The sequence below is a fragment of the Streptopelia decaocto genome, assembly GCF_964273445.1.
Source record: "Streptopelia decaocto genome assembly, chromosome: 3".
NCBI lineage: Eukaryota > Metazoa > Chordata > Aves > Columbiformes > Columbidae > Streptopelia > Streptopelia decaocto.
In genome coordinates this window covers 30004373-30016752 of record NC_138656.1, presented here as the reverse complement: position 1 = coordinate 30016752, position 12380 = coordinate 30004373, and the positions used below count along the sequence as shown (strand labels likewise).

Here is a 12380-nt window from a genome sequence, read left to right as displayed (position 1 = left end):
ACTAGCATGTTTGTCTGAATGCTGCCCTGGATTTTTAACACTTCGACTACAGACCAGATACGTTTTTATTTAGTAATTCAATACAACCTTTAAACACCCCCTTGTCTACTAAATGACCAAATAGAGGAACCTGTCCAAGTGAAGTGGAAAAAGCCAGTCCGAGTCCCATCTAAAATTCACCTGGAAATGTCCTTGATAAGTAGTGAGCAGACCTCGTTTGGGCAGGGGTATGAAATTAATTCCATCTAAACATCAGAGGTGCTCATTCTATGGGATACTGACATATCACACGCATACACAGATCTGACAATTTTTGGTTGAATGATTATTAACCTTTTTGGCTATGAGATGGCAGTAGGGCATCTGAGTGACTGCACTGATAATTGCAGCAATATGCAAGGACAGCAGAAACTAAAATCACTATAATTCATTTAAAAGTGCTTAATCTTCTGCCTAAGGAAATTAGTGTCATGGAAAAAGATTATCTGAGATAGGACACTGCTGGGAGAGCTCAAGTCTTTTTTGATCTGCTGCTCTGCTCCAGGCAGGCTTTTTTTCAACCCATGCAGTGCAGTCACACCGAGAAGTTCTTGAACTTTTTGTGACCCTAAAATTTGTCCCATTATTTGGTTTTGCAGATGCAACCACCTTACAAGGGCACTAGGCAGACTGCATAGCCCTACAGAGACAGAGATTCACCTTCGCAGTCTCACTGGTTTGGGTTAGTGCCCTGCCCAACCTCCAGAAGCAAACAGTCATCTCTTGCCCTCATGCACCAGCACCTCCATCCATTGCCAAAGTGCCAGGGCACTGGCTCACACCCCACAAAGCAGTGTTCTTCAAAGTTTCCTCTCTGCTGCTTCTCCTGCAAAACATTGCTTACAGGGAAGGCATGGACAGATGTCAAGGTCAGCCCATGACTGACAGTCAACAGCTTTCATTTCTCCTCCCTCCCTCTTGCTCTGTTACAGTCAGTTTAGCCTTCTCACAGCTGTTAGTTCCATTGACTGCTATACCTTGTCATGTGTTTGGACTGTGAAATTTTGAAGGCAGGTCTGTCTTCTTGTTGGCTATTTGCAGATCTCCAAAGCACACAGACACTACAATGACATGAATACAGGTCAGCAGCCAAGTCAGCGATGTGGGGCTGGTTGGGAACAGAGCTCACAGGGGATATATGAGAAATTCAAGCTGTTGCAGAGATTTCTGTGATGATGAGTAAATTCAACCCCAGCAAAGTTGCCTTCTGCTGTATTTCAATGGCATAATAGCTTCAGAAAGGATTTTTGGTTTTCTCTTATATTTTGATATTTTTCCCACCAATCTCATGTAAAAGCTTGCACTTTATTTCTACAAACTTCTCAACGCAGGCAGGAAGAAAACACAAACAGCTTAACTACTTGTGATATTCTGTCTGAGGGATGAGATGAAGAAAAATCATGAGGTAAATTTAGCTTTGGAAAAGGAGACAGGCTATATAAGCTGTTGTCAGGTGCAGATGAACCTCTTGAGAGCTGCGAGGATTTGGTCCTTCTAAAAGGACAAATGCAAGCAATCAGAAAAATAGCCACAATAGTATCTGCCTTCAGAGAAATGGATGAATCCTCAGTTTTCCAGGTTGTAGAGACATGGAAATAAGTCAGTTTTATGTTCTCAGAGATTGTGTTTGGGTAGTTATGCACCACAGAAAGTTGCGTTTTTACTGACACTGTGAGTATGCCATAGACACTCATTTTCCACAGGCATCACTTACAACCATCTTCCACCTTTCTTTTTCTCAGTACATTCCCTGCATTGTAAATAGTGAGGACAACTATTCAGGAAGAACGTGGAGATGGCAGACAAGATTGTTTAGTAGCAGCTGGAAACTGTTTTTTCAGAAGGAACCTAAATTTACCCAGAAGGCACACATATGCTGGAAAGGAAAGCAAGAGGTGTCGGTGGGCTAGAGGGGACCCTGGTGCTCCCAGTGGCATGCCATCCCTAAAGCACCTCGACAAAGCAGCCAGAAAATGCTAACCTTGACAGAAAAGCTGAGGGAGAAGGTGGTACAGGTGGATGGAGACATTTGCGCCATGTGCAAGTGGACACTGGATGAACATGTCACTGGAAATCTCACCACATTTCTTCTTGATGAATGCTCAGGCCAGCTCTACAGGAAATGCTGTAAGATGAAGCAGCCTCTAGCTTTAAATGATTTTCATGTCAAAATCCCAGGTAATGCTGGCAGCACTACAAAGCCCCTTTGAGAGCCCTTGCCGAGACAGAACTTTTCATCTCGCAGGAGAGCCAAGAGCAGGAGTTCATGAAAACCCAGGCCTAAAGCAGTGTCCTTGTAAACAGCAGTAATGTCAGAAAGTCTCCTGGACCTCAGAGAGAAACCAGTGAGCCAAGGACCTGGTCACTGGGCTGCACCAGTCCAGTGGATGCTGCTCAGGATATGAATCATGGAAGCAGGACAGTCACATCCTGTTATGAGACTGCTGCTTATTTTCCTGCTCCTTCAGCCCTGGACCTCTCTGCTGTGCCTGCCACTGTGGATGATGTAAGGTGGATGTCTGTCAACAGGAATGGGACCTTCATCACCGATTCATTTCACAGTGGCTCCTGAAACAACCACCAGTTAGTTACTGTGTTTAGAGAGGAGCCAGGAATCTCCGGGTCAAAAACTTTTTCTGATACTGATGGTTTTTTCTGTCAATGGGAGTACAAATCATGGGAAGGTACTATTCTGATTTGGTAACCTCTCCATAGCCACTGGCCTTACCTAAAGGCAAATAGTTGGCCAAAAACAGCAGCTGAGGAAAACCAGGCTCCCTACCTGATGCAAAGGAAGAAGTGTAGCCCCCACTTGTGCTGTTCATCTCATGTTCCTCAACCAAAGACTAAATGAGGAAGCCCTGGCTAATTTAAGCATAGTAGGAGCTTTACCAGTGCCTTTCATGGGAGCAGAGTTTCATTGCACAGCCATACTAACACCTTCCCAGCCACTGCAGTTTACAAGATGCCAGCAGACCTACCATGGGTGATGCTATTTCCCAAGGAGTGCCCTTATTGACAATGACATTATGGCTTGTCCAGACAACACAACCATGCAAAGGTCACCTTGAAAGGAATTGTACTGAAGATCACAGTGCCTCTCTTAGCTAGAAGATGCAATTAAAAAAATATATTGCTTTAAATAACTCTCAAGGTGGTATCCTCATTGCTGCAGGATACTGGGAAGGCAGATATTTAAGGGATTCCTCTTTCTTTGTTGAGACCTTCTTAAAAAATGCTATTAATGCTTAAAAAGCTCTGCTTTGTGAAATTAGCCATTTAGAGCAGAAAGGTAGTGCGACTTGTACAAGCAAGCATGCTCTGCCAAAAGCAACCCTTCTGTTAACTGGCACACACAGCAGAGTCCTCAATAAGGCCAGAGTTTTCATAAGGAAATCATTGTACAAGACACCCTCTCTGAAGCGCATTAAGATCCAGTATTCTCACCATGGACATAATTCCCCCTGAGCTCAGCAGGACTGAGCCCAGAGGGTGTGCACCTTACAAAGCCCTTCTGCTCCTCGGAGCTGCATCAGCCCAGGTCCAGACGCCCAGGGACCTCCTGTGAGGGCTGTGGCTTCCCCTGGGGGAAGCCAGCAGGCAGAGAAACCGCACAGCAACATTATCGAAATATTACATTGGTATCAACTCAGAATCACTTTGACCCACTGGACAATTTCACAGGTTTTTTTTTGTCGCTCTCACTGTCACAATATCGCTTTGGTGTGTTCTACTGTCCTGTATCAAAAATAGCGTGGTCAGCAGGACAAGGGAAGTGATCCTTCCCCTGTACTCTGCATTGGTGAGGCCACACCTGGAGTATTGTGTTCAGTTCTGGGCCCCTCAGTTCAGGAAAGACATTGAAGTGCTGGAGCGAGTCCAGAGAAGAGCAACACGACTGGTGAAGGGACTTGAACATAAGACCTATGGGGAGAGGCTGAGGGAGCTGGGGTTGTTTAGTCTGGAGAAGAGGAGGCTTAGAGGTGACCTCATCACTCTCTATAACCACCTGAAGGGAAGTTATAGCCAGGTGGGGATTGGTCTCTTCTCCCAGGCAGTTAGCAATAGGACAAGGGGGCATGGGCTTAAACTCTGCCAGGGGAAATTTAGGCTGGATATTAGAAAGAAATTCTTTACAGAGAGAGTGGTCAAGCTTTGGAATGGCCTGCCCAGGGCGGTGGTGGACTTGCCGTCCCTAGAGGTTTTTAAACTGAGATTGGACATGGCACTTAGTGCCATGATCTAGTAAATGGACTAGAGTTGGACCAAGGGTTTGACTCGATGATCTCTGAGGTCTTTTCCAACCCAGTCGATTCTGTGATTTTGTGATACTTGAAGCCTGGTTCAGCACAAAGCACACAGAGCAGGTTTTTTCCTTGAAAATTAGCACCTGACGATGTTTTCAAGGAGCAGAAGCTAGGCCAGCGAGCGTGCCACCATCTTTTGCCCAAAATTCTCCTTTGGGAGGTAGAGGTCTGCCAGTCCTCTGGGCATACCCTGCCCTTCCTGAGGGAAGACCATAACACAGGCACAGCTGGTAAACTAGTAAAATTAAGAAAAGTGTTGTTTATCCTACATGCTCCAGAGAATTCTCTTGACCACAAACAGGGGTTGAGCAGCAGTTTCTAAAACCAAAGGGCCACCTGCACCAGGAACAGCACCTTCACCCATGCTGTCTGCTCTCCTGGTCCAGTTAAGGTTTGTACCTCTGAGGGGAGCAGCGAAAGCTTTCCAGCCCTGTCTGTATCACCACAAAAAGCTCCAGGGACGTTTGCCAGGTCACCCCAAAGTCTGGAAGGGCTGACCCAGAGTGGCCTGAGACACTTCACTTCTCCAGGCACTGAGCCCTGGTCCAGCCATTCCCAAACTCAGGGTCATGAGCCCATGTGGGCTGCAGGAATTACAAGAGTATTTATAAGGCTGTCTAAAACTCAGTTTCATCCAATATCTACACTAGTGCTGCAGACCCAGAGTTGTCCACACCCACAGGAAAACTTCTATTTCCCACCCCACTGGAAGCAGTGTTCCCTCATCTTATAGTCTTTGTGCTGATTTTCAAGCAAGGTGAAGAAGCAGGCAGAGTAATATTGCATTCTGAGCATTCATTTCTCAAAATTTTTGTTACTATGAAAAAAACCCCACAAATGACTGTTACTCTAGATTTACATCAGTATTTCTTTTATCTCAGCTCTGTTTAAAAGAGGGATTTGGATCCCTTTGTGCTGTTAATATAATTGAAGAATTTAGCAGGTGAAAAAATAGTACCTGTGTAAGTAGCTTGACAGGTAAACCAGCCTCCCTCAAACAAATTGCTAGAAGCATAGGCATTATTAGGAACAAATAAACACAATTTCCCTATCAAGTAGCTGTGGAATTCCTCTATGAAGCAACTGTCTGGGGCCATATGACAGCAATCTACTTACATACCAGCAATATGCTCTGGTAGGGAGCAGATAAAACAAACATTAGATAAAGGATCAACATCTCTCTGCCGGAATTTACAGATTCAGCCAGAAATTCTTTATGTACCAGGCCTGTTAGGAAAACATTTTTTTAAAAAACATACCCTGATAACAGCTTAACTCTAAATAATCCCAAAGCCTGTTGAGCTGCCTTTCACTCTCTGGTTTGCCTTGCTAAAGTCTCATTACTCAGTTTGCACAATGTAGATGGATGTTATAGAGAAATGAGGAAATGGGGAAAAAAAAAAACAGAGAAAAAAAATGTGATGAGAAAGATATTTATGCCAGCTGGCGCTATCATTCCCTAGGAATAAGGAATCAGCAGCATTCCAGGAACAACAACACCCCAAATCCTTCTTGTTTTTGCTGTGCCCTTCAAAAAGTTGTAATTGTCTTTAAGAAACACAGCACCAAAATGTCCAACTAAAATCTCTCCCCAAACAATTCACCCACTTTTCAATGTCAACCATATAGCTATAATTATACTACAGCTAGTTCGCTTTGCATGAGGAATTCCCTGGAAGACAGGCAAGTGTGATGACACTGTTTTCATGGATGTTTGAAACCACCAGGATGCTTCCATGTGACCCTGTTAAAAGGACTTCTACTGTGCTCCTTGGAGGGGAAGCGATAAGGGATCCTTGGTGCAGCACAGGACTTCATCTTTATGAGGGAATTTGTCCATGAAATTCACACAGACATATGGAGACCATGCTGATACTGCAGCCAAGAGTCCTCATTCTTCACTTTCTTTTCTAATTTGAAATAATTCACAGCAAATTATACATCCTAGACAGTTTCCACTGTGCTTGTCATTTTAAATCATTTCAAGCATGTAAATAACTGACAGAGATTCAGATAAGTGCTGAATGCTACAGTGAAAGAAAGGCTCATGTTACTCAAACAGGCAAGAACCATCCTCACCAGTACCAGTGGCAAGTGACACAAATTCAGTGCCTCATCTGCTCAAAATAGATTCAACAGAAGTTTAGGAAGAGTGCATGGGGCTCACCATGTGCCCCAGCACAAGGTCCAGCCACAAATCTAATGTCCTTCTAGGTTTTAAAACTCAGTCATAGCAAGGCAAGACAGAAGCAGGGCTGCGGCCTCTTCTAGAAGATGTAGGACAAGCCATCCTGGAATTACCCTGGAGACAGGCTGCTGCACACCAAGCCAAGGCAGGCAAGAGCTTGATGGTTACTAACTGCTACAAAAAGAAAAATGTAGAAGATATAAATCAAAGATCAGTGACAGCTTTGGAAATCAACTAGTCCATTGCATGCTGCCAGCCCAAAAATCTGTAACTCCTCAAACCCAGAGGAACTGTCAAAGTCATCATCAAATAACTAAGGAGAACAAAATATTGACTTCAAGTCCTTTGTGTTCATAGATCACGGATTTTATTTTCCAAGTTGCAACAGCTTCCTTGCTTATGCAAATGAAATACCTCAGGAAGTCTTTCCCCACCAGTTTGTTCATAACAGTGGTCATTCTGGTGGCCATACAAAGTACCACATTATATAAACTTCCTTTGACAAAAACCAATTCTTTTTCTTTACTATCATGTCCATCATTCTAAAAGAAAAAAAAAAAAAAAAACCACAACACAAACAAAAGAACCCCAAAAACAATTATCTTCCCATTGATTTTGTTTCATCCTGTTCTTCACACAAAACGAACAGATGATAACTTACTACTTAAAATCCAGGGTCACATGAACGCTGATGCAAATCTTGGGCCCAAAGGCTCCAGAATTGCTCCAGCAAAAACCTGCCAGGCTTCTGTTGCTAGTCTGAACCACAAACTGCAGGATGAAAGTGACAGCATTAGAAGTGAAGACTTGGACAAAATTTATCTGTGAGGAAACACAGATGTATTTTTGCTAATGCAAACAGATATTCTTGTATTGATGGTAAATTTAATCCATGACACTGATTTCATTCCCCTTGGAGGTCCAGATAACCATCTGGTATAGATCAGTATGATTCCTTTGACTTCGGTAGGATTAAAATGCTCAAAGTCCATCAAAGATCTCACCCAACAACTCACGAATATTTACTCATTTTCACTTAAAGCTGGCAAATACTGTTAGCTTTAAGTTTCCAACCAAAGGCAGAGGGGAGCTGAACAAAAATACTGTTTTGAAACAATGCAGAAAGGAAAACCACACATTATTTCAGGTCACCCTGAATCATTTGGTTAAAATTAAAATAAAAATAGTTAGAATTACAAGTGTAAACCAAAAGTTAAAAACTTTTCTTAAAAACCAAAACCAAACCAAAACAGCAAAGAGGGAAGCATGAATCTTTACGCTTATGTACTGTTTCAAAGTGGGAAGGCAAAGTTTTGTTTCAAAACCACTGAAATTAATTATTTCATTTGGGGAACAACAAAGAAAACTTTTTTTATAAAGAACAGCAGGGCAAGTTCTATTCTATGTGATGTATAAGTCTTCAAAACCTCACTTTTTCCAGACTTAATATGACCTGGCCAGGGAGGCAGAAATACATCCTTTCAAGTTGTTTAAAATGAGGCAAAATTTGGACAAAACAGTTTCTCACCTTGTGGAGATTGCCATGAACTCTCTCAAAGTGTTGCGAGCTCTTGTCTCCAGGGAAAACAAATCTTGTGCCCAAATGACTTTTGGCTGCGCCTTGGCATTGCTTGACAAAGGTTTAACTCCTACCAAAATAACATTTCTTTTGGTACATGCTAGTTGGGAGGCAATCAGAAGGAGGATGCTCATACCAGGGACTGTGCAGACCCTGGATGCATTAGGCCATTAAAACCAGCTCAAGTCAGCAGATACAAATGCAGCAATAGCAGCTTGGCACTGCCTGTTTCTTTTTAAAAGTAGAGTTTATTACCTCCACACAGCTGGTGCCTGGGTGGTATCAGCCATCTGGAACTTGAGCTTCTTTCTAGGAACTTCATTTTACCAGTTACATTTTCATTTGCTCTTCAGAGTCAGAAAGCAAATGAAAACCAAGAATGAAGTCTGTTTCAGGATACTCCAAATGGTGCTTCCCATTTTACTTCTACCCTCTTCTGTATAATTTTGTTGCCAGGTGTTTATCTTCATAATGGATTGATTTGATATTGCCTTTCCAGAGCTGTTTTTTGACAAGGAATTTTTATTTGAGGTGACTTGTCCAGCAGGCCTGATCCCAAGAAGTACTCAGTGAGGGTGTTGTTGGCTCTCTTGGAAGAACAAGACCATCATTTTTAATTTGTGTGGCAGACAACAACAAAAGCACCAGTCATCTGGGCCTAGGAGACTATGATTTTCAGTAGAAAACAAGTAAAACTTGGCACCATCTTTGAGACATGAAAGTAACATCTATTTATTCATTAAATACATTTCACATTAAGCTAAATGGTAACCAACCAATTCAAGGAGAGCATTTGGGAAGTCAAGAGAGACACTTGAAAAGGTCCCTTCCCTTTTGTGTTTTTGTATGGGTGGGGTTTTTTGTTTGGTTGGTTGGTTTTTTTCTTTACCAACAGGCTTTGGACAATATCTCAGCCATGCACCAAGCTATTTGTTATTATTTTCCAATATAAAGAGATATTCCAAGTCCCAGATGTGGGGACTGGAAGGGGAAGGGAAAGGAAAACTGATTAATCTGAGAGCTCTTGGAGAGTGCTAGAAGAAAAGAAACAAGTGAGTTGTCACCCTCCAAAGCTTTCAGATAGATAAACAAGATTTAAAAGCAATATCAATGCAGCGTCCATCCTGGCTTCGTGAAATACACCTGGGTTAGGAGCATTCGTTTTATGACCCAGCTTTCAGACATGGCTGGTTCTTCCCACAGAGTGCAAAGGCTCCCCAGCAAACATCTGCGCACCTGGGGAACAGCATCCCCAAACACATCTCATCTCTGTGTGCATCAAACACTGAACAACTGTAGAGTCAATTGTTTTCCAAAAGGTTGAAGCAATGAAATTCACTGTCTAGTTATCGTATCTTCACAAATCTCATGTCTGTAGTATTTCTGGTCTTTCTCAGACTTACACTTTGCTTCTCCTGTGAAGACTGCCTTGCATGTGCTCTTACCATACGTTTACGCAAAGGGAAGCAAATGTGGTTTGCATAATCTCATCTGTATTTATAGCTATATAATATTTGATGCAAGTCTTTCCCTATCCCTTTCATTTTCCCAGCACAAAGGTCCTGTAAAGAAGAGTCCCAAAGAAAATCTGAAAATTTGCTATAGTGACTCATGTTTATTATGCCCCATCTAGACTTTTCTTACATAAGGCTGAGTCACTCATTAGCTGAATCTTTGCAAAGAAAGAAGAAAATAAGGTGCTGATTTATTTATTTTTATTCTGAACAAATGTTCAGGTCTGTTTTCCCTGTTACAGTGGCATGGGTTATGACTTCACCAGAACTTTGATTTAATTCCCTGTGACCTCCCTATTTTTTTACTGATTTTGTTTATCTAGCAGCATCCTTTGGCTCAGCATTTGCCTTTTCACTTTGGCTCATCTAAAACAGAAAAAGTTATGTACCCAGAAATTTCTGAACATCTTCCATTTCATATTTATTTTCCAAAGCCCCAACACCACACGCGTCACTGAGATTTGTTTCTCAGTGCATATAATTTCTTTTGTTTGAGAGGTTATTGCTATATTAGACCTCTAACTCGCATTGCCTTACATGAGCCATTACTTCACCAGCTGCCTCACCCGCCTGATTTGGGGAAACAGAGCAGATGTGGGCATCTGCTCATTTGCTGTGAACCTGAACTCATCTCCCCAGGGCTGTGATTTCTGCAGAACTCCTCCCCAGATATTTCCTGCCAGGCTTTATGAATCCGACACCCTTGAAATAAAATGCTAGAGCACCTCTGTTTCTGATCAAAACTTACTGTGGTCAATCACTTTATGAGGAAATAATTGTCATCTTTACACTACCCTTATTTTTTTTTCATCTTTCAGGTTCAAAGCACACATTTTCTCAGGAGAAAAGAAACTCATGGTCCACATCATAGCTCCCCTAGGCTTCACTGGGAAATCTTAACTATGATATTGGTGGGTACAGTTTAGATGGCAAACACGAAAGTAGATTTACCGGATTTCCACAAGACCAGGATTTAGGAACCCATGTGACTTCAGCTACCCATGGAAAAATCATAGAGAAAAACAACCTGCCTCGAACTTTTATAATTATATAGTAAAAAGCCTTTGTCCAGTGGGAAAACAAAGTGAGCACTTAAAGATGTGCTGGTTAGGTGACTGGCAATTAAATTATATGTGGTGTGGTGAAGTGCAATTTATACCTTGCAAGGTTTGATGCTTGTGTTTGTAAATACACTGCTCAGCAGACAGCACTGTAACTCTGTGCAAGCTTCAGCATGTGGCAGCTGCAAATGTGTTTCACCTTTATTCAGAGGGGAAGGTCTCTGGGGCTAGGCGGAGAGTTCAAGCTCCACATTTAGTTTGAACCTCATCCTGCAGCTGGCTCCCACACCTCTGAGATTTCCATCTATCATATCATATCCATCTTTCCCTGGACAAGAAGCTGTCCCAAAGTGGCTAATTACTGTCACATCTGCTCTCAGTCAAGAGCCAGTCAGGGATTACACGCATCTAACTAATTTAGACAATTGTATCAAGCATCTCTACTGATGGACAGACACCAAATATTTGGCTCCAAACAAGGAGATGCTTCAGGCAGAAGCACTCACTGTGAAGCCATGATTTCAGAGACACTTCAAGCTATGATGTACCAGTGGTCTCCTCCCCAGCCCAGCGACCACCACACATTCCTGCCCCTCACCTGCTGTTTTGGTGGTGTTGACCCAAGTATCCCTGCAGCTTCACAGTCCACAGAGTGAAAGAAGCGATCCAGTGAAAGATAACCTGACAACAACATAAAAAAAAAAAGGTAAGTCTCAGCACGGACAGAGGGTCTGACCCCCACCACCACACAATCCCACCAGCACATCCAAGGTCACCACAGAGGAGGTGGCATGGTAGGACTCTGTGGGTAAGGGCAGGAAGGTGGTAGAATTGCTTGTTGGGTGACAGCTAATGCCAGGGGAAATTGTTGGAGAGTTGTGGCCACAACCAGGAAAGACGGGCAGAGGCCCCAGCGAGGGGTGAGTCAGGAGTGCACCAGCCAGGCGGCATGTCTGGATGAATTCTCAAAGGTCCAAGCACATGTATGTTTCTTTCCATTCAAGTTTCACATTAATATCTGACTGTTTATCCTACTGTGGATGCTGTAAATATTTCTGCTTGTGTTTTACCTTAGTCTTACTGAAATAACAGTGATTTCACTATAGCTTGCAGACATTTCTTGTCCAAGCAGTGTAGTAATGTGTAGTGAATCTGGGAGCTCGAGATCACCTTCAGGAATGTCCAAGACCTGCAGGGTGCTTTCCACAGTATCCAAAGGGTACAGGAATGTGTCCCAAAGAAGTTCCATGAGGTGGCTTGAGGGTCAGAAGAAAAAGAAATGTGTGCAGTGCCTGTCTGGACCCCGATCATCCCAGAGAATTTGACATCTCAACAATGTCTTACATTGAGGCAAGCTGCAGCAGGAGGGAACTGGCACTGAAAGCACAAAGAATACATCAAATATTTATTTTGAAAATGAAATTTGGTCTGTCCACAGCCAGTTTTGCACTTGCTTTTCTGTTGACACAAGAAGGTCAATACTTGCTATTCTCTGGGTGCAGTGGGCTTGTTGCAAATACCTATTTGCATGAAGCTTAACACAACCAAGGTTTCTTGACAGTAAGCCAGAAGGGCAAAAAAATGTACTCAGAGGTTTTATAAATGACTGGGAAACCCCTCCCAAAACTACTAATTCTTGATGACAATTGTTTTGAGGTACATGCCTCACTTAAGTACTCTGTAAATATGACT

General features: G+C 42.7%; 1 protein-coding gene across 1 annotated transcript in view; it reads right to left on the bottom strand.

Annotated features, from left to right (window-relative positions):
• The window catches only part of LOC309438386 (uncharacterized protein), a 38758-nt gene extending 26705 nt beyond the window's left edge, over nucleotides 1–12053 (bottom strand). Inside the window, exons 1-2 of the mRNA XM_082049669.1 lie at nucleotides 11859–12053; nucleotides 11287–11369 (exon numbers count right to left, since the gene is read on the bottom strand). Of these exons, the coding sequence (XP_081905795.1) occupies nucleotides 11287–11369; nucleotides 11859–11937 (162 nt within the window). The 5' untranslated portion in view covers nucleotides 11938–12053. The remainder of the gene's footprint in view (nucleotides 1–11286; nucleotides 11370–11858) is intronic.
• Nucleotides 12054–12380: the final 327 nt, after the last annotated feature.